General features: G+C 46.6%; 1 protein-coding gene across 1 annotated transcript in view; it reads left to right on the forward strand.

The window, feature by feature from the left end:
• LOC142244313 (polypeptide N-acetylgalactosaminyltransferase 12-like) overlaps nt 1-20,922 on the forward strand; it is a 105,575-nt gene extending 84,653 nt beyond the window's left edge. The window contains exon 6 of the mRNA XM_075316525.1: nt 20,782-20,922. Within this exon, the coding sequence (XP_075172640.1) occupies nt 20,782-20,922 (141 nt within the window). The remainder of the gene's footprint in view (nt 1-20,781) is intronic.
• Nucleotides 20,923-21,472: the final 550 nt, after the last annotated feature.

Raw genomic sequence — 21,472 nt, forward strand, 5'->3', positions numbered from 1 at the left:
CACCATCAGGGGCATCCAGATTGAGAGGGGCCTCAGGATTAGAATCCTGATCACCGTCCTCAGTCTCATCACAGAGAGACTCTTCTCGCTGAGACCCTGAGCAGTGTGATGACGTGGAGGGTCTTTCCCAGCGAGCCCGCTTAGGCTGCCTGGGACTGTCATCTGAGTCAGAGACTTCAGCCTGTGATGCTTGAGACCCCCTTGAAGTACGGATTAGTTCCAACTGAGGGGGACCGGAGAGCATAGACACAGCAGTGTCCATGGCCTGAGTAACTGGCCTGGACTGCAAGGTCTCCAGGATTTTTGTCATAGTCACAGACATTTTATCAGCAAAAACTGCAAAGTCTGTCCCCGTCACCGGGGTAGGGTTCACAGGCGTCTCTGCCTGGGCCACTACCACCATAGGCTCTGGCTGCCGAAGTGGCACAGGGACCGAACATTGCACACAATGTGAGTCATTGGAGCCTGCTGGTAGATTAGCCCCACATGCTGTACAAGCAGTGTACACAGCCTGTGCCTTGGCACCCTTGCGTTTTGCGGATGACATGTTGCTGCCTCCTCAGAGCAGTACAGGGTGTCCAGCCAAGAAGCGACCTTACAGTGCAACTATATATATATATGGTACCAAGAAAAAAGTACACTAATATAACACTGAGGCACTAGTGGGGCCAGCACTAAAGTGCTGCTTACCGCCCGCTTAGGAGCGGGTGTGTGGTCGCCGAAATCCCTTTAGTCTGGGTCTCCCAGAGCCTGCTGCCTTTCCCCAGCCAGACTGCATGTGTAATGGCTGCCGGCGTCCTTGTGGAGAGGGGGGGCGGGCCCTGGGCGTATACAGACGAAGAGCGGGAAGCCTGCTTCCCACTGTGCCTAGTGAGAGGGCTGGAGCATGTAAATAAAGCTCCAGCCCTCGGCGCTGCCAATTGAGCAGCGTCTCTCCCCTACCCTGATTGACAGGGTGGGGGCGGGAACGAAGCGGCGCTAGGCCGCAGAAGCCGGGGGCTAAAGTTAGAAGCGCCGCCGCCGTAAAAGCGCGGTCGGCGCAAAGTCCCCGGCGCACCACAAGTCGCAGCTGCGCCGCCGCTCCAGGAGCGGTCGGCGCAGTAGTTCCCAACATGTAACGTCACTCAGCAAAGCTGCAGTGACCTAACCCCAGCGCACAGCGCTACTGTCCCCGGCGCACTATAACGCTCAGCAAGCCTTGAGAGTGTCCGTGCCTGCCGGGGACACAGAGTACCTTAAAGTCGCAGGGCCTTGTCCCTGAACGGCACTCCCGCTCCAAATCCAGCAGGTTCTCTGGGTCTGTGGATGGAGCCCGGCCCCAGGGCTTGGGGGCCGGCAAGATCCCACTTCCACAGAGCCCTCCAGGGGATGTGGAAGGAAAACAGCATGTGGGCTCCAGCCTCTGTACCAGCAATAGGTACCTCAACCTTACAAGCACCACCGCGGGTGAGAAGGGAGCATGCTGGGGGCCCCATATGGGCCCTCTTTTCTTCCATCCGATATAGCCAGCAGCTACTGCTGACTACAAACAGTGGAGCTATGCATGGATGTCTGACCTCCTTCGCACAAAGCAGAAAACTGGTGAGCCAGTGATCCCACTGGGGGTGTATAGCCAGAAGGGGAGGGGCCTTACACTTTTTAGTGTAATTGCTTTGTGTGGCCTCCGGAGGCAGTGCGTGCTATACACCCAATCGTCTGGGTCTCCCAATGGAGCGACGAAGAAAGAACAGAATGTCCTTCCGCTTGTATCATCATGGCATCACATCATAAGGTATTTACGGCAATAAGCCTTAATGCACATGGATTAAATTCCCCCGTACAAAGGTCACAGACTTTGCATAGCCTAAAAAAGAAGCACGCAGACATGTTATTCTTCCAAGAAACGCATTTCCGTGAAGGCAAAATCCCAAGCTTTAACAAAGCACACTACAACACTTGGTTCCACGCCCCCTCCCCACGCAAAGGTTCTAGAGGGGTCTCCATAGCCCTCGCTAAAGATATACCCTTTCTAGCTCAAGACGTCGCTATTGACCCAGAGGGCCGATTTATTTTCGTCAAGGGTATGTTAGCCGGCTCTATGGTAACCCTAGGGAATGTATATGCCCCAAATGTCAAACAGATTCGTTGGTTGATGTCCACGCTCAAAAAATTCCGCATTTTTTCAGAAGGTACTCCAATACTGTGCGGTGACTTTAATGTGGCTATGGAGCCCAAACTAGACTCCACTGCAAAAAAAAGTCACCTCTCTTTAAGGGACCTATCTCGGATTAAATGCTCTCGCCATTCCCTCTCTTTGATAGATATCTGGCGCTATCAACACCCCAAAACCAAAGACTTCACATTCTTCTCTAATCCTCATAAATCATACCACAGACTAGACTACATTTTTCTACCTAGGCATCTACTACCCAATGTCAATGACTCAGAGATCCAATCAACACCTTACTCTGACCATGCTTATGTTTCAGTTAGTTTCTCACTCCTGAGGCCGTATTGGCTTCATCGTACGTGGAGATTGAATGAATCAATTCTCTCCTCGGAAGAAAATAAGAAACGCATATCTGAATGTCTCCGTAATTATTTTGCAGAGAACAAGACACCAGATATTGCGGCCCCAATGTTGTGGGAAGCGCATAAGACGGTCATTAGGGGAGAATTGATCTCCATCTCCTCACATCTCAAGAAGCAGAGGAAATTGTTCTTGCAGACTCTGTATGCTGGGATTGCCACGTTGGAGGCTCAGCATAAGAAGTCCCTTTCCCAACAGACATTAGAACAACTGACTGCGAAGCGTGTGGAACTTAGGGATATAGTTAATAAACAATCGGCTAAGTTTTATCTCAGTTGGAGGAATCGTATGTTCCTCCATGGGGATAAAGCTTCTAAACTTATGATGTCCATGATAAAAAAAAGACAAGCTCGTACGTTCATACATGCAATTAAAACCTCACAGGGTCACCGTACGCAAGACTATTCCCAAATCTCGGACGAATTCCTTCGTTTTTATAAAAATTTATATCAAATTCGGCCAGAAGAGTCGGCAACGGAGAGAGACAAGAGGAAATGTGGTATACAAAACTACTTAACTAAATTAAATCTCCCGAAACTCTCTAAATTACAGCAGGCGTCCCTAGAAAAACCGTTCTCTCGAGCGGAGGTTCAGTCCATCCTGTCCAGGAGCCCCGTGGGTAAGGCTCCAGGTACAGATGGCCTTCCCATTATCTATTATAAAAAATTCTTTGATATACTGGGGGATCATCTCTTAGCATCATGCAACGCTCTTCTACACGGTGACCCTATACCCAAGCAAGCACTAGAGGCGCATATATCATTAATACACAAGGACGGGAAAGATCCAGAGTGTTGTGGAAACTATAGGCCCATCTCACTCTTGAATGTGGACCTAAAGATATATGCTAGTTTAATTGCCAACCGAGTGGCAGGTATCCTTCCAGATCTCATCTCCCCAGAACAATCAGGTTTTGTCAGAGGTAGAGAGGGGAAGGATAACGCGCTAAGAGTAATAAACTTAATGCAACACGCCAGGACTCATAAGCTGCCTCTGGTGCTGCTGGGAACGGACGCCGAGAAGGCGTTTGACAGGGTGGACTGGACCTTCTTGCAGGGGACGCTGGAGGCCTTCCATTTTCCCCCAGATACCATACGCGCAATCCTACAGATGTACACATCCCCCACGGCCAGAATTAAAATAAACAATACTCTCACCGACCCCCTTGACATTAAAAATGGCACAAGGCAGGGTTGCCCCTTATCCCCCCTACTCTTTGTCTTGGTCATGGAGCCACTGCTAACTTCCATTCAACAGGACCGGGACATCGAGGGGTTTAACCTGCAGGGAGTTCACCACAAGTCCGCCGCCTTTGCCGACGACTTGTTGGTGGTAATGTCCAGGCCGGAGAGGGGTTTCCCTGCCTTTATGAAATTATTAGAGGAATATGGCCGCTGGTCTAACTTCAAAATTAACCTATCTAAATCAGAAGCATTAAGCATTAATATCGCCAGTAAAGTTACTAAATCTCTCCAAAACTCGTTTCCTTTTCGATGGCCAAATAGTCACATAACATACTTAGGCATTAAGTTGGGGAAAACCTTCAAGTCCCTGTTTGATCTCAACTACAAGCTCCTTCTTCCTAAACTTACCGCACAAATAGCCTCGTGGAAGGCTCCCTTCCTTTCGTGGATGGGCCGGAAAAATTTAATTAAAAGCATTATACTCCCAAAGTTTATTTACCTCTTTCAAATGTTACCCATACCAATTCCCACAGCTTTTCTCTCTCAATGTAACTCTTTAATCTCCAACTACGTCTGGAACAAACATAAACCGAGAATCAACTTTCAAACATTGAACCTTCCAAAGGACAAAGGGGGCATGGGATTACCCAATATATCGTTATATTACCAAGCCGCCGTCCTTTCCAGAACGGTAGACTGGATCAGACGCCCACTGAGTAAATTGTGGATATCTATAGAAGAATACCTAGCCCCCACCCCTCTACGAGCTATGCTACTTTCCCCTCCTAACCAGAGAGATAAAAGATCCTTTACAAATGAACTTACGAGAACTCTTTTGCACAAATGGAAGGAAAACAGGGAGATATTGGCCCCGCCTCTCTCCCCTTTAACCCAAGTTTCTGACATACTAGATGCCGATGTCAACCAAGCCGCGTCCACGAAATCTACATTCCTGACCAATGTGAATGTTCCGTTAGCTGATCTTTTGGTGGACGGCTCTTTGTTATCTGAACAGGAGATGGGTATGAACCCTGGCCTCTCTAAGCTCACATTTCTTCATCATACGAAGTTAAAACATGTGATTCATCCATTATTACCTCATACTCATCTCGACAGACCTTTAACTACATTTGAATCTTTCTGCATGCAAACCCGGGCCCCCAGGAAAATTCTTTCTAACTTATACCATACCCTGCTTACAAAAAAACTGGTGGTAAAGAGAGCATATATACTAAGATGGGAAAGGGACCTGAGTACTACATTTACCGATTTACAAATGAGCCAAATTTACAATGCCTCACACGGTCCATCATGTTGTGTGAGAGCTCAAGAGAATTCATTCAAAGTGATAGCGAGATGGTACATTGTCCCCACCTCGTCTAGTACGTGGAGCTCTTCCAACTCAGATCAATGCTGGCGATGCGAGAAGGACAAGGGAACATATTTACATGTGTGGTGGACATGTCCGATTATCCACACCTTCTGGCTGACAGCATCACAGTTAATATTTGACCTCACAGGCAAAAAGGGGGTTCTGGAACCTGGACAAATGCTTCTGAACTTCCCAATGTGGCCTAAAGATAAAGCTTCTTCGAAACTGGCGTCATTTGTAGGCTCAGCTTGTAAACTTCTCATAGCCCAATTGTGGCGCACAACGAAAATTCCCACTCTCACGCAGCTCTTGCTGAAGATTGATCAATTATATCATGTTGAAGAACTCTCAGCCCTTTCACGTCAAAATGTGCTCTCTTTCCTCCAGGTCTGGAAGGCTTGGCAGGCCTATAAGTCTAAACCTCAATTTTCAATAGTTACTTCGCAGACGGCAACATAGGGGAATGTAAGTCATCCTTCCCCCCACCAATGAGATGAATGACAGCTGTCTAACCATCCTTGCCACGGATTGAATGGACCTAAGACCAAAACCCTCTCCTTTCTTCTTTCCTTTCCATCTCTTCCCCCTTCCCTTCGTCTCTTGAACCCTTTAACTCTAATCCCGTAACTGAATTTCATGCGATAAAAATTCGCTCTCCTAGATTCTAGCTCCCCCCTTACTTCTAGTTCCTATGGTACTTGTTAAAAACTGTTTCATATTAATACAGAAACCAGGCTAATAATTTAATTCGGTCTTTCCCACTGCCTGATGGTTAAGTTTATTATTTGGAAAGCTCAGACAACACATAAGTAATCTGAGTCATAGAGATAAAATGGGAAGCATCTGATGCAAATGTAATAATATTAGATAAGACTGTGCTTTCTGATGACTGTGTATTTTTTTTTTTTCTTTGCTTCAATAAACAAAACATTAAAACAAACAAGAGGTCTTAGATGACTACTGGTCTAATGACTGACCTCTACTAAAGAACTCCTAATGACTAAATTGTGATACATTAATCTGAGAAGAACACATTTTAACGTCAACAGAAACATAGCTGCATTAAGCCAGATACATCTGCCCAAGGAGATTTTGAGTTCTTGCGGTCTAGGGGGTAATCTGACTTTTTCTAGTTAATCAGCCACTGTGATTTGTCGAATACAGAAAGTCTGATGAAGATGGTCTTGAAAAATGGCATCTGATTCCAATTGGAGGCGCTAATTGCCCAAATTGAAATAATGGAAATTTCACTTTCCCTTAACACAGCCAAAACTGAGGATTCTACCATTGTGAAAAAAATGGAGCAGCGATAATCCCAAATTGGAGGACTGTAAATTGGAGGTTTTTTACAGAAATACTGTTTTTATTGAAAATTTTCATAGGTACAAGAATAAAACATTATTGAATCTTTGCAAAAATCCTTCTATATATGATCTAAATATGCTTAAGAGTTGAACTGAATAACTTTGTAATAGTATAACAAAGTAACAAAAATCAATAAAATAAAAACAATTGATAAAACAGTAAAATAAACTAATACAAGACAGGACAGACAAGACACAAATGAAAAGGAAAATAAAAGGAGGAGAGGGATCCTATGAGGACAAAAGATGGTAATCTAGTCCAAGATATTCATGACTGTCACTAAGACTATATGGATCCCTAAGTTCTCAGCTATTTATAAATTATGTTCAGCCCATTAATAATGCCACAAAGACCAAATGCCATTGATGGCATTCAGTCTATTTATAAGTAAGGCTATGAGATAGTCCATATTTCTGCCATGTTTAATGCGTGAGTATAGGCCCATCAGTGATGGACCTTGGGGCTTTTCCAGTTCTTTCCTACCAAACATTTTTCAGCTGTCAGAAAGTAAAGAAATAACCAAGCAGATTTTTTTCCCTATTGGGAATGGATGGACATTTAGAAGGAAATATAAATTATTCATAAGTATCAGTATATCTATTACACTTGAAATATGATTTTGGACTCTTATCAAGTGAGGTTGGATTAAAGCACAAAGCCAAAAAAATGTGAGTTTAGGCAGCTGCTGTCTTCCGACTAGAGTTGAGCACGGTTCGTGGTTCGTGGCTCTCCAGTTCGCGGTTCGAGTGATTTTGGGGGGTGTTCTAGGTTGAACTAGAACTCGAGCTTTTTGCTAAAAGTTCGTTAGTTCGAGTTACGTTCGAAAACGGTTCTATCAGCAAAAAGCCAAGCTAATTACTAGCTGGCTTTTCACTGTAATAGCGTAAGTCACTCTGTGACTCACACTATTATGAAATTTCAGCGTATAGTGTGCGGGGACTGTGTGTTCAGATCACTGCTCCTGGTGTCGCGGGCGGGGAGGACGCCACTGCGCTGCGTTCGCTAACGCTCGGGTCCGGCGCTGCTGCAATGGCTGCTCGGTGGCTCGAGCAGTGGGCCGCATCCAGGGACTCGAGCGGCGCTCCTTGCCCGTGAGTGAAAGGGGTGGTTGGTTTGGGGAATTTAGTCTGTGACGCCAGCCACGGATCGTGGTGAAGATAGGCACCACCGCTACTGGTGACGGGGATCCTGGGAGCGATGGTAGGGAGCAGCTGGGATGTTGTTTTCCCCCTCCGTGGGTAGGGGTCGGTGGTCCCGGGGCCCGATGATGTGACGGGGAGGCAGGGTTGGTGAGGTGCAGGGTTGCAGGGACAGCGTGGCGCGGTGCCGGATGGCATGTGTGTACTCACTCAGCAAGAAAGGTACAAAGTCCTCGGTAAACCAAACGGCTGGATGGACGGGTCCCGCAGCCGGCTGCAGTGTCTCTCCCCGGACAGGTGATGGCGGCTGTCTTTTCTTGCACCTTGATGTTCTCCTTCTGACTACTATGGATTCCCAACGGTAGTCCGCTCCCCGGGTATCGGTACCGGAGGAGCCCGTTTGCCCGCAGGCGCTGGCCCTTGGGTCTCTAGCCTTAGGCGGTAGCTGTATACCCTCACGGTGTGGGCGGTTGCCTTCAATCGGGACTTTTGCTGTTGTGAAACCCCTGGGGTTCCAGTCACATTCAGATCTGACTATTGTCGGCAGCTCCAAGCCTGGTCGGGGTCCGATGGCCCTGCCTGTGTGTGCTGGCTTCACTTCGCTCCCCGGTCGGTACCGGCGGGCCGTCGCCCGTCCCCGGTCCTACGGTTCCGTGTCGCTCCACCACTCCTGCAGACGGCCACCACCGTCTGCCAACCTTTCCATCAGTGCCTGGGCCACAAACCCAGACACCCAAGTGTTTGTTCCTCTCACTTCAAACTCCAACTTCTTTCTGACACTTTTCCCGCCTCCAGGCCTGGGAACTCCTCGGTGGGTGGAGCCAACTGCTTAGCTCCTCCCCACCTGGTGTGGACATCAGACACTGGAGGGAGGCAAGAAGGGTTTTTGTTTGGCTGTTGTCCCTGTCTAGTAGGGGTGGGGTGTTTGTATGTTATCTGTGACGGCCTGGCTAGGCCAGGGCGCCACACGGGGATAATGGCGATTGCCATTTTTTTTTTCTTTTCTTCCTTCCCTAAGCACGCGTGTAGTGGGGCGGGCCAGCATGTCAGCCAATCCCAGACACACACACAGCTAAGTGGACTTTTTGCCAGACAAGCAAGGGCATGTGTCATAGGCTGTCCATGTCACATGTCCTTGCATTATAAATACTGGCATTTTCCCGTCTGGATGCCATTATCTGCCTTCTGCGTCTGGGTGACAGTCACCGCTAACGCAGCTCCTGCCGCCGATCCTGCTGTGTACGCTATACACACAGCGCTCTACAGATTAGGGATAAAAGTTTAATTCAGCCCTTTTCAGGGCTCATTCCATCCGGCTCAGACCCATAGGTGACAGTCAGGTCCGTGGAAACAGTTTTTAACAGCTACAGATAACAGTGTCTGTGTAGCTAAGCTCAGGGACTTCCTTGCTGAATTTACCATTAGGAGGGATAGAAAGTGAGGCTTCCTTTCCTCTACACAGACCCACAACCCGGCCACTGTACCCTCCTGCCCTTTTTAGCAAAGCCATTTTAATTGCAGAGTGCTGCCAGTTAGTGCCATCCAAAGAGTGTCTGCTGTCCTCCATTATTGTGGCACTTGTGCCTTTCAAGTCCCACCACCTCTGCATTCTCCCCTCCTGCACATTTTTGCAAAGCCATTTTAATTGAAAAGAGTGCTGCCAGTTAGTGGCATCCAAAAAGTGGCTGTTGGACTCCACTGGTGCCAAGCAATTTCCAGCAACTCTGCATTGCACCCTCAAGCTCATTTTTACTAAGCCATTATAATAGCAAACACTGAGAAAACTTAGTGGCATCCTAATAGTGGAAGTCGGACTCCATTAGTGTCCCACTGGTGCCAAGCAATTTCCAGCACCTCTGCATTGCACCTTGAAGCTCATTTTTACTAAGCCATTATAATAGCAAACACTGAGAAAACTTAGTGGCATCCTAATAGTGGCTGTTGGACTTCATTAGTGTCCCACTGGTGCCAAGCAATTTCCAGCACCTCTGCATTGCACCCTCAAGCTCATTTTTACTAAGCCATTATAATAGCAAACACTGAGAAAACTTAGTGGCATCCTAATAGTAGCTGTTGGACTTCATTAGTGTCCCACTGGTGCCAAGCAATTTCCAGTACCTCTGCATTGCACCCTCAAGCTCATTTTTACTAAGCCATTATAATAGCAAACACTGAGAAAACTTAGTGGCATCCAAAAAGTGGCTGTCGGACTCCATTAGTGTCCCACTGGTGCCAAGCAATTTCCAGCACCTCTGCATTGCACCCTCAAGCTCATTTTTACTAAGCCATTATAATAGCAAACTATGTTGCCAGTTTAAGGGCCATAGTTGCATTGTCAGGGATAGTCTGTGTTGTTTCTTCTGCTGTCAATAAAGCGAGACCACCTCTGCAATCTACACCACCTCTCAATTTTTACTACCACATTTTAAGTGGACAATCTTCTCGCAATCAACATGAGTGGCAAAATGACAGATGCTGGTGGAAAGGGGAACAGGCGTGTTGGAAAAGGAAAAAAAGTTTGTGTCCGTGGGGAAGGTGGCAAAGCTCCATTAACATCTGCTGAAGATAGGCCATCTTCCAGCAAAAGTAAGATGTCTACTACTTTCTGTGGACAATCCGATGTGCTCCCTTTTTTACAGACACAAACAACTGGAACAAAGGTAGATGATGCCCAAAAAAAGAACATGCTTGAATGGATCTCAAGTGGTCCAACAAGTGCCCTCTCCTCCACCTCAACTACCGCATCCAAAAAAAAACAGTCCTCTGAGTTGTCATCCCAATTACACTTGCTTTCTCCCAGCTCTCAAGTCTCCATCCGCCCTGCACAGTATGGTGAAACAGAGATGGCTGAGTCTGCAGAGTGTAATACTATTGTATGTTTGAGGATTTCGATAGCGTTAGGGCAATGACAGCCAGAGACGAGTTTGTGGTACAAGATGTTTTTATGATATGTAACCACGGTAGATACACAACGGAAATACACAGTATAACAAACACAAAAAAATACCTTTCTGAAACGGAGCGAAGGGGATTCCCGGGGCCACGCACCGGACTCCCCCAGGGAGACCACCAGAGCGAACCCCTATACAGGGACTGTCCGGCAATCAACCCCGGAAGGCCTAAATGCGGTGCAGCCGGGACACAAGGGGCAAGCGGTAAAGTCCAGAAGTGTCCGTACGGAATGAAAGTCCAGAATGGTTATGAACCGGAAGAAACCGGGCAGACGTGCTGACAAAAGACGGCAGACGGAGTCCGGGCACAGTTTGAAGAAACCCGGTATGGTCCAGAGTCGGTCGGTAGATTTCCAGGAGGATCCAAAGGTAGTCAAGTAGCAGCAGCAGCAAAGCAGGAGCACACAGCAAGCAGTATACTCAGGCACTGGACTAAGCTTAGAGGCGGCCTTTTAAGCAGCTGGACAGGAAGTAGGGCAACAGAACACAAAACTCCATGTTAACTGAGGGCAAGCTTTTTCAAAAGAGGACTGGAAAACCCGGAAACCTGACATTACTCCCCCCCCCAGAAACGGCCTCAGGACGGGTCAGGGCCCGGCTTGTCCGGGTACCGTCGATGAAACTGAGCGATCTTCCGTGGTGCTCGAATGTTACCCACCGGTTCCCAGGAATCGTCCTCGGGGGCGTACCCCTGCCAACGTACCAGATACTGAAGCCGACGACGATGAAGCCGGGAGTCAATAATGTCCTCAACCACGAACTGCTCCTCGCCGTCGACCATCACAGGCGGAGGAGGAGGCACGACACGACCATGAAACGTATTGGGAGAGACGGATTTGAGGAGAGAAACATGAAAGACCGGGTGTACCTTTAGATGGTGCGGTAACCGCAGCCGACAGGCCACAGGGCTCACGATCCCGGTGATCTTGAACGGACCGATGAATTTTTGTCCCAGTTTCTGCGAAGGAACACCCAATCTCAGGTTCTTGGTGGACAACCATACAGAGTCCCCTACCTTATACATGGGTGCCGGTCTCCGGTGAGCGTCTGCCGACCTCTTGTAACGCTCCTGAGCTGTAGCCACAGTGTCCTTCAGAACCTCCAGATTTTGTCGTAGCTCTGTTAATCTGTCCTCCACCGCAGGCACTGAGACCGCAACCGGTGACCTAGGCAAAATAGTCGGATGGTAACCCAAGTTAGCAAAGAAGGGCGTTACCTTAGTGGAGCTGCTCTGAGTGTTGTTATACGAGAACTCCGCCAACGGAAGCATCTTCAACCAATCGTCCTGCAGATGGCTGACATAACAGCGAAGGTATTGTTCCAGTGTTTGATTGGTCCGTTCGGTTTGCCCATTTGTCTGAGGATGGTATGCAGAAGACAAACAGACATCAATCTGGAGTGCCGTACAAAACCCCTTCCAGAACCTAGACGTGAACTGCACGCCCCGGTCAGAGATGATCTCGTCTGGTACCCCATGCAATCGGAATACGTTCTGGATAACCAGATCCACTGTCTCTGCGGCTGAGGGAAGACCGGCACACGGAATAAAGTGAGCAGCTTTAGTCAACCGATCCACCACCACTAAAATGGTATTGTGACCGTCTGAGACGGGCAACTCCACAATAAAATCCATTGAGATAGACCCCCAAGGGCGAGATGGCACGGGTAACGGTTGGAGGAGTCCTGTAGGAGCCACACGAGGGACCTTGCACCGGGCAAAAACCACACATGAGTGGACATAGTCCTTTACGTCCTTTAAACAGGTAGGCCACCAGAAAAAACGGTTCAGAAATTCCTGCGTCTTCTGTACCCCCCTATGACCAGCCAACACGGAGTCATGGACCAACTTGAGAACCCGAAGTCTTACGGCCTCCGGGACATAAATGCGTCGCTCTCTCAACCACACACCATTCCGAAGAACAAGAGTTACATCATTCGGGGGGGCAGCAAGAAATACGTCACCATCATAGGCCAGCTTGATGTCCTTCCACAAGTCCTGGTCCTGGATTACTCCAACGAAATTGGCATCCGATAATACGGTCTGAGACGGGGTTCCAGGCACGGAGTCCACGGCGTGGATTCGGGACAAGGCATCGGCTTTCCCATTACGTGAACCTGGACGGTATGTAACGACAAAATTGAACTGGTTAAGGAATAGGCTCCAACGGGCTTGCCGTGGAGACAGGCACCTGGCAGACTTAAGAAATTCCAGATTACGATGATCTGTGAGTACTATCACTTGCTGCGCGGCTCCCTGTAAGTGGTGTCTCCATTCCTTGAAAGCGGAAATAATCGCTAACAATTCCTTGTCCGCAATGTCATAGTTCCTTTCTGCAGGGGACAACCGGCGGGAAAAGAAAGCACACGGATGTAAGAGACTCTTGTCCCCAGTCCTTTGTGAAAGGATGGCCCCTAATGCGTAGTCGGAAGCGTCGACTTCCACGATAAAGGGAAGTGCGGGATTCGGATGTACCAATATAGGCGCTGAGGTAAAACAAACCTTGAGACGATGGAAAGCTTCCTGGGCCTGGGCGGACCACACAAACTTCTGTCCTTTCTTGGTTAACAGAGTGTTGGGACGAACGATCTCTGAAAAATTACGGATAAAACGTCGGTAAAAGTTGGCAAAACCGACAAAGCGTTGTACCTCCTTGATGTTCCCCGGTTCCGGCCAGTCTAGAATTGCTTGTATCTTGCCAGACTCCATGTTCAGTCCCTGAGGAGAGATGACATAACCTAAGAATTGTATTTGTGAGCAGTGGAACTCGCATTTCTCCAGTTTGATGTACAGGTGGTTTTCCCTCAGCCGGGTAAGTACGGTCTTGACGTGTTCCTGGTGTTCCTGTAGGGAATCAGAAAAGATTAGGATATCGTCCAGATAAATCACCATGAATTGGTCCATGATATCCCTAAAAATATCGTTAACTAGATGTTGGAAAGTCGCGGGAGCGTTACAAAGTCCAAAAGGCATCACTAGGTACTCAAAATGTCCATACCGACATCGGAACGCGGTCTTCCACTCGTCTCCGGGACGTATACGGAGTAGATTGTATGCCCCACGGAGATCCAATTTGGTGAATATTTTTGCCTGTTGGACCCTCTCCAATAGCTCAGGAATCAACGGTAACGGATACCGGTTCCGGATAGTTATTTTATTCAGTTCCCGGTAGTCAATACAGGGTCTCAGAGTCCCCTCTTTCTTTTTCACGAAAAAGATGGGTGCCCCTGCTGGTGAGGTAGACGGACGAATGAATCCCTTAGCTAGACTTTCATCAATGTATTCTTTTAGTGCTTCTAGCTCAGGTGCCGCCAACGGGTAGACATGACCAAACGGGATCTCCGCCCCTGGGAGTAAGTCTATGGGGCAATCATACGGTCTATGCGGGGGAAGCCGATCGGCTTTTCTTTTGTCGCATATATCCGCAAAGTCATTATACACCGGGGGTAGAACAGGTACCTGTACAGTGCCCTCCGCATTCGGTGTTACTGGAACCGGAACAGTTGGACTAATGGTCGGAATACTCTGCGGTGGGAAGGATATTTCCTTAGTTTCCCAATCGATGACCGGATTTGTAGACCGTAGCCACGGAATACCTAGAATAATCGGAAAATGAGGAGAAGAAATTAACATGAAAACAAGGGTCTCCTGCTGACCTGGCTTCATGACGCATTCTAGCGGTACGGTTTCCCGATCAACTGATCCAGAGATTAACGGAGATCCGTCAACCGTCTCCATGGTAACCGGTGAGGATCTTTGCTGAGTCCGGATACCGTGTTTCCTGGCAAAAGAGGAGTCCATGAAATTTCCCCCTGCCCCAGAATCTATCATTGCAGAGGTAGGTATTAGCTGTCCCTCCCACCGGATCTGAATGGGGAGCGAGCAATGGGTATATTTCCCTTCCGAGTCCTTCGGTGCGGTTGACATTACAGTCAAGGGAAATACCGCATCCAGGTGTCCACTCGCCTCAGAGATATCGGACTCTGCGTCCGTGTTGTCACACTCTGCCATGGCTGCCAATACCTTATTTGGGCGATTCGGACGTTTCGGGCAGTCGATCAAGAAATGGTCCGATTGACCGCAATAGAAACACAAACGCTCACGGAGCCGGTGTTCGCGACGTTCATTGGTCTCTCGCTTTTGCAGAGAGTCCACTTGCATAGGAACGTCCTCGGCCTCCCGTGGCGTCCTGAGAGCGGGTTCTCTGGAAGGAAAGGCAAAGTTGTTTACACGGTTTACAGCTGCCCATTTTTCCTGTCTACGTTCGGTCAAGCGGGTATCAATACGCACACAGTGCTGGAGAAACTGTTCAAACTCCCCTGGAGATTCGGAACGAGCTAACTCGTCTTTGATGGTACCGGACAAACCCTTTCTGAAAACAGACAATAATGCATTGTTTCCCCAGTCGGTGTCTACCACTAACCTCTTAAATTCAGTGGCGTATTCAACGACAGAACGCTTTCCCTGACGTAAGGAAAGGAGAGCCGATTCAGCGGTAGCACGGCGATTCGGATCATCAAACATCTGCGCCATTGCGGTCAGAAAGTCCTCTAGGTGATTTAAACGGATGTCCCGGTTCTCTATCATAGGATTAGCCCAAGCCAGTGCTCGTGAGGTTAATAACATAATTATACATAACACTTTGGACCGGTCAGAACGGTAATAATCAGCATGTACATCAAAAAACAGTATACATTGGTTCACAAATCCACGAAACTGACTACGGTCACCATTGAAACGGAATGGGGGTAACCTAGGCATACCGGCAGCTGATACGGACGTAGTGGGGCCGGCTTCCTGAGCCTCCACTCTGACTTGCAAATCCTGTATAGCCGGACCCAGTACCTGGTGATCATGGCCCAGCTGTGTCTCCACATCTCTAAGTTTAGTCTGCACCACCTCCATCTCCTGCTGCAAGGAGTTAATCATAGAAAAGAGCTGATCTACTCGTGTCTCAGTCATTGCCCCAGCGAAATCCTCTTATGGCCTGAGTATAATGTAATACTATTGTATGTTTGAGGATTTCGATAGCGTTAGGGCAATGACAGCCAGAGACGAGTTTGTGGTACAAGATGTTTTTATGATATGTAACCACGGTAGATACACAACGGAAATACACAGTATAACAAACACAAAAAAATACCTTTCTGAAACGGAGCGAAGGGGATTCCCGGGGCCACGCACCGGACTCCCCCAGGGAGACCACCAGAGCGAACCCCTATACAGGGACTGTCCGGCAATCAACCCCGGAAGGCCTAAATGCGGTGCAGCCGGGACACAAGGGGCAAGCGGTAAAGTCCAGAAGTGTCCGTACGGAATGAAAGTCCAGAATGGTTATGAACCGGAAGAAACCGGGCAGACGTGCTGACAAAAGACGGCAGACGGAGTCCGGGCACAGTTTGAAGAAACCCGGTATGGTCCAGAGTCGGTCGGTAGATTTCCAGGAGGATCCAAAGGTAGTCAAGTAGCAGCAGCAGCAAAGCAGGAGCACACAGCAAGCAGTATACTCAGGCACTGGACTAAGCTTAGAGGCGGCCTTTTAAGCAGCTGGACAGGAAGTAGGGCAACAGAACACAAAACTCCATGTTAACTGAGGGCAAGCTTTTTCAAAAGAGGACTGGAAAACCCGGAAACCTGACACAGAGCTGCTCAGTCACACTATAGCCTGGGAGTCAGAGGTCTGCTCCCAAGCTACAGTCAGTACAGACCAGGAAATGGTCTGCAGTGATGCCCAGAGCCTTTGTGACTCAGATTCATGCCGTGATGACCACGTTTCTGAGCATAATGTTGACCCTTATTCACAAACTGTAACACCTGTTGTTATAGACAATGAGAAACATACTGATGATGATGAGACGCAGATACCAGATTGGGATGACAACTTAAATATTCGGTCAGGGCAGGAAGAGGCTCGGTATGAGGGTGAGGGGAGTGCAAACACAACGCTTGATGAGGAAGTTCTAGATCCCACCTACTGTCAACCCAAAGTCAGGCACTCGAGGAGGTCAACAGAGGCGGTGGAGGAGGATGCAACTGACGACGAAGTTACAACTGGGGCACAAGTGCTGCAACTGGAGGGGTGTCTGTGTGGCCCAATTTTTGGAAAAAAAGGGAGACTCCGCTTGGAGTAACCCTTGCTTGCAGTGTTTCTAAAAATCATCCAAGATGAACAGATCGGGGATCAGCAAAGACTTTGCTACCCACCCCGGTGTCATCCTGGGGACAGTTAAGGATGGCGTATTTTTGAATGTGCTTGATGCAAATCTACCTGTGAAGTGTACAACTGGGGCACAAGTGCTGCCACTGAAGGGGTGTCTGTGTGGCCGAATTTTTGGAAAAAAGGGAGACTCCGCTTTGAGTCACCTTGCGGTGTTTTACATGATTTTAGAAGGGCATGCCATGCCTATATCTGTGTCTCGTCCTCTTTTTCCTCGTAACGCTGTTTTGTTTTAGCATGTGAATTTGTTCTTGTCACTTTCCTATGTGTTTGTGTTGTGTTGTGAGTTGTTTGTCACCTTTTGGACACCTTTGAGGGTGTTTTCTAGGTGTTTTTATGTGTTTGTGATTGCATCCCATTGTTTCCTATGGGTTCGAGTGGTTCGCCGAACCAAACTCGAACTAGACCTCCGTTCGACGAACCAAGCTCGAGCCGAACCGCAACCGGTTTGCTCATCTCTACTTCCGACACCTCCAACATGCATCACTTATATTTGGATTAAGTTTGTGAAGAAGAGAAGGGATGGGGGACCAGAAAATCTTATACTGGTGTTCTTTTATATATATATATATATATATATATATATATATATATATATATATATATATATATATATAAAGCTGAATGTGTGTGTGTGTGTATGTGTGTGTATGTCCGGGATTGGCATCCGCACCGTCGCAGCTACAGCCACAAAATTTTGCACACTCACACTTCTGGACCCCAAGAGCGTCATAGGCTATGTTTTGAAGGGAAATTTTAACCCCGCTCTTTACAGTTATTCACCAAAAAACCTGCCTCCATTAAAGCGAATGGAGCTGGGAGCCACAGTGCAGCCAGAACTTCAGAAGAATGCACAGCCACGCCCTTATATGGAATGTTGGCGTGTCACAATGCAGCCAGGGAAAGAGACAGACACAGACAGGGAAAGAGGCAGACACAGACAGGGTAAGAAACAGACATAGACAGGGTAAGAGACAGACACAAAGAGGCAGACACAGACAAAGAGACAGACTGAAAGGGAAAGAGAGGGAAAGAGAGAGAGGTTAAGAGACAGACACAGACAGGTAAAGAGACAGACAAAGAGACAGACAGACAGACACAGGGAAACAGACAGACAGGGAAAGAGAGGGAAAGAGACAGATAGGGAAAGAGACAGACAGGGAAAATGACAGAGATAGAAAGACAGACAAGGAAAGAGATAGATAGACAGACAGACAGGGAAAGAGATTGAGAGAGACGGAGAGACAGAGACAGTCAGAGACAGACCGGGAAAGAGACAGACAGACAAAGATAGAGAGAGACAGAGAGATATATACAGAGGGGGAGACAGACAGAGAATGGGAGAGAAACAGAAAGACAGTTACTATCCCGGGCGTTAATAATATATATATATATATATATATATATATATACAGACCAAAAGTTTGGACACACCTTCTCATTTTAAACAGTTTTCTTCATTTTCATGTCTCTGAAAATTGTAGATTCACATTGAAGGCATCAAAACTATGAATTAACACATGTGGAATGAAATACTTAACAAAAAAGTGTGAAACAACTGAAAATATGTCATAAATTCTAGGTTCTTCAAAGTAGCCACTTTTTGCTTTGATTACTGCTTTGCATACTCTTGGCATTGTCTTGATGAGCTTAAAGAGGTAGTCACCGGAAATGGTTTTCACTTCACAGTTGTGCCCTGTTAGGTTTAATAAGTGTGATTTCTTGCCTTATAAATGGCGTTGGGACCATCAGTTGTGTTGTGTAGACGTCTGGTGGATACACAGATGATAGTTCTACTGAATAGACTGTTAGAATTTGTATTATGGCAAGAAAAAGCAGCTAAGTAAAGAAAAACGAGTGGCCATCATTACTTTAAGAAATGAAGGTCAGTCAGTCCAAAAAATTGGGAAAACTTTGAAAGTGTCCCCAAGTGCAGTGGCAAAAACTATCAAATGCTACAAAGAAACTGGCTCACATGAGGCCCGCCCCAGGAAAGGAACACCAAGAGTCACCTCTGCTGCGGAGGATAGGTTTATCCGAATCACCAGCCTCAGAAATAGCAGGTTAACAGCAGCTCAGACTAGAGACCAGGTCAATGCCACACAGAGTTCTAGCAGCAAACACATCTCTAGAACAACTGTTTAGAGGAGACTTTGTGCAGCAGGCCTACATGGTAAAAAAGCTGCTAGGAAACCACTGCTAAGGACAGGCAACAAGCAGAAGAGACTTTGTTTGCGCTAAAGAACACAAAGAATGGACATTAGACCAGTGGAAATCTGTGCTTTGGTCTGATGAGTCTAAATTAAAGATCTTTGGATCCAACCACCGTGTCTTTGTACGACGCAGAAAAGGTGAACGGATGGACTTTACATGCCTGGTTTTCACTGTGAAGCATGGAGGAGAAGGTGTGATGGTGTGGGGGTGCTTTGCTGGGGACACTGTTGGTCAGTTATTCAAAATTGAAGGCATATTGAACCAGCATGGCTACCTCAGCATCTTGCAGCGGAATGCTATTCCATCCGGTTTGCGTTTAGTTGGACCATCATTTATTTTTCAACAGGACAATGACCCCAAACACACCTCCAGGCTGTGTAAGGGCTATTTGACTAAGAAGGAGAGTGATGGGGTGCTACGCCAGATGACCTGGTCTCCACAGTCACCAGACCTGAACCCAATGGAGATGGTTTGGGGTGAGCTGAACTGCAGAGTGAAGGCAAAAGGGCCAACAAGTGCTAAGCATCTCTGGGAACTCCTTCAAGACTGTTGGAAGACCATTTATGAAGCTCATCAAGAGAATGCCAAGAATGTGCAACGCAGTAATCAAAGCAAAAGGTGGCTACTTTGAAGAACCTAGAATATAAGACATATTTTCAGTTGTTTCACACTTTTTTGTTAAGTATTTCATTCCACATGTTTTAATTCATAGTTTTGATGCCTTCAATGTGAATCTACAATTTTCAGAGTCATGAAAATAAAGAAAACACTTTGAATGAGAAGGTGTGTCCAAATTTTTGGTCTGTACTAATATATATACATATATATATATATATATATATATATATATATATATATATATATATATATATATATAATGTAAAATGCATATGGATGATATGACCACTTTCTTCCATATGAAATGTCAGGTTGTACTAGATTTAGGGAAGCCAACAAATGTAGCCTATTTTTGCTATTTTTGCATATAGACATATGGGAGGCACCATGGAGATGGCATGAATAAGAAGATTATTAATACCGGAAATTATTCCGTTTATAAAAATTGGATCTGCAAAGTCATTCAAAATTCATAGGAATCAAAGCTTAGGGAGAACTGGATATTGTACTAATAAAGTGTCTAATTTGAAGATATTGGTAGAAACAATGGATGAGTAATTATAAAATTCTTTGTAAAGTGAGGAAGGGTGGCAGTTCCATAGTTGTATGATCAATTATGTCTGCTTTATGCAATGACCCCTTAGTACTCCAGGGTTTAGTCATATTTACAGCAGACGTGTCATAAAACTAATTTTTAAAGACCAATTTATGGATAATTTTGGGAGGGTTTTTTGTTACAATAGTGTAGTTCTTGAAAGCACAATACTGATCAACATCATATACTCAGCAAGCTGGGAACTATACAGAGAATGTGTTACAAGTGGGTTATATAGGAATGAAATGCGCTTTCTTTCAAAACATTTATTACAGTATTGAGAACTGCAGCATTTTGGAAAAATGCATATATTGCACAAATTATTGGCAGTTTTATATATGTAAATATATTTATATTGGCCCAAACCTTTCCCTATGATTGAATTAATACACATGCCAAAATCTTGGGAGCCGTATTGAGGGAGTCGGATTTTAAATAAAAGATGACACCATTGACAAAAGTAACTAACAATGATGAGGTGATGGTTCGTCTTCTGGCATATTATTGGTTAGAAGACCAATAGAATGTGGTAACTAATGTGATTTATTGTTATTTACAGGACGGTACTCTGCTGCACCAGCAAACGCAAAAATGTGTAGAAGCTGAGAGAAGTACCAGCATGAAACACCCTGGACCTGTATTAAGACCATGCACAAACTCTGACCTACAGAAATGGTTTTTCCAGGAGAGCAGATTATAGTATATTTATATTAGTATATTTACCTAAGTAAATGAATAAATGCCATTATTGTATACTGTGTTTTCTGGAAATTACCAACAGTGCAAAATAAAGCAGCTCATACAACCCCAGCATTTCAACCTAATCCATCACTCAGGCTTATAAATAATCTAATGATCAAAAGAACTTAACATCCATCAAAACATTAATAGTTCATATAGTGAATTTCTGGGAAGAGGAAACACTTCCCTGAACACCATGTGACACTTCAAGATAGCCATCATCTACAAATGTCAGGGATTGATTATGTGGCGCCCCTGATGCTCCAGTTGCCACAGGGTACTGCATCTCCCTTAAGATGTAGTAGTCTTCCCAGGTAAGGGGAGATTAATCTCTGGTGTTTCTCACAATAACACACCAAACACAGTTAGGTGCTTTCCCACCGGGGGGATGGCCTGGGGTAGATAGGGGGGTGGCCATCACGAAGCATGGGACTTTCCCGGTCACTAGGACAACGACCTTGAGGGCGGGCACCATTTGGGGAAAAGGGAAGGAGCATATTCACACTTAG

This window comes from Anomaloglossus baeobatrachus, chromosome 6, assembly GCF_048569485.1.
Source record: "Anomaloglossus baeobatrachus isolate aAnoBae1 chromosome 6, aAnoBae1.hap1, whole genome shotgun sequence".
NCBI lineage: Eukaryota > Metazoa > Chordata > Amphibia > Anura > Aromobatidae > Anomaloglossus > Anomaloglossus baeobatrachus.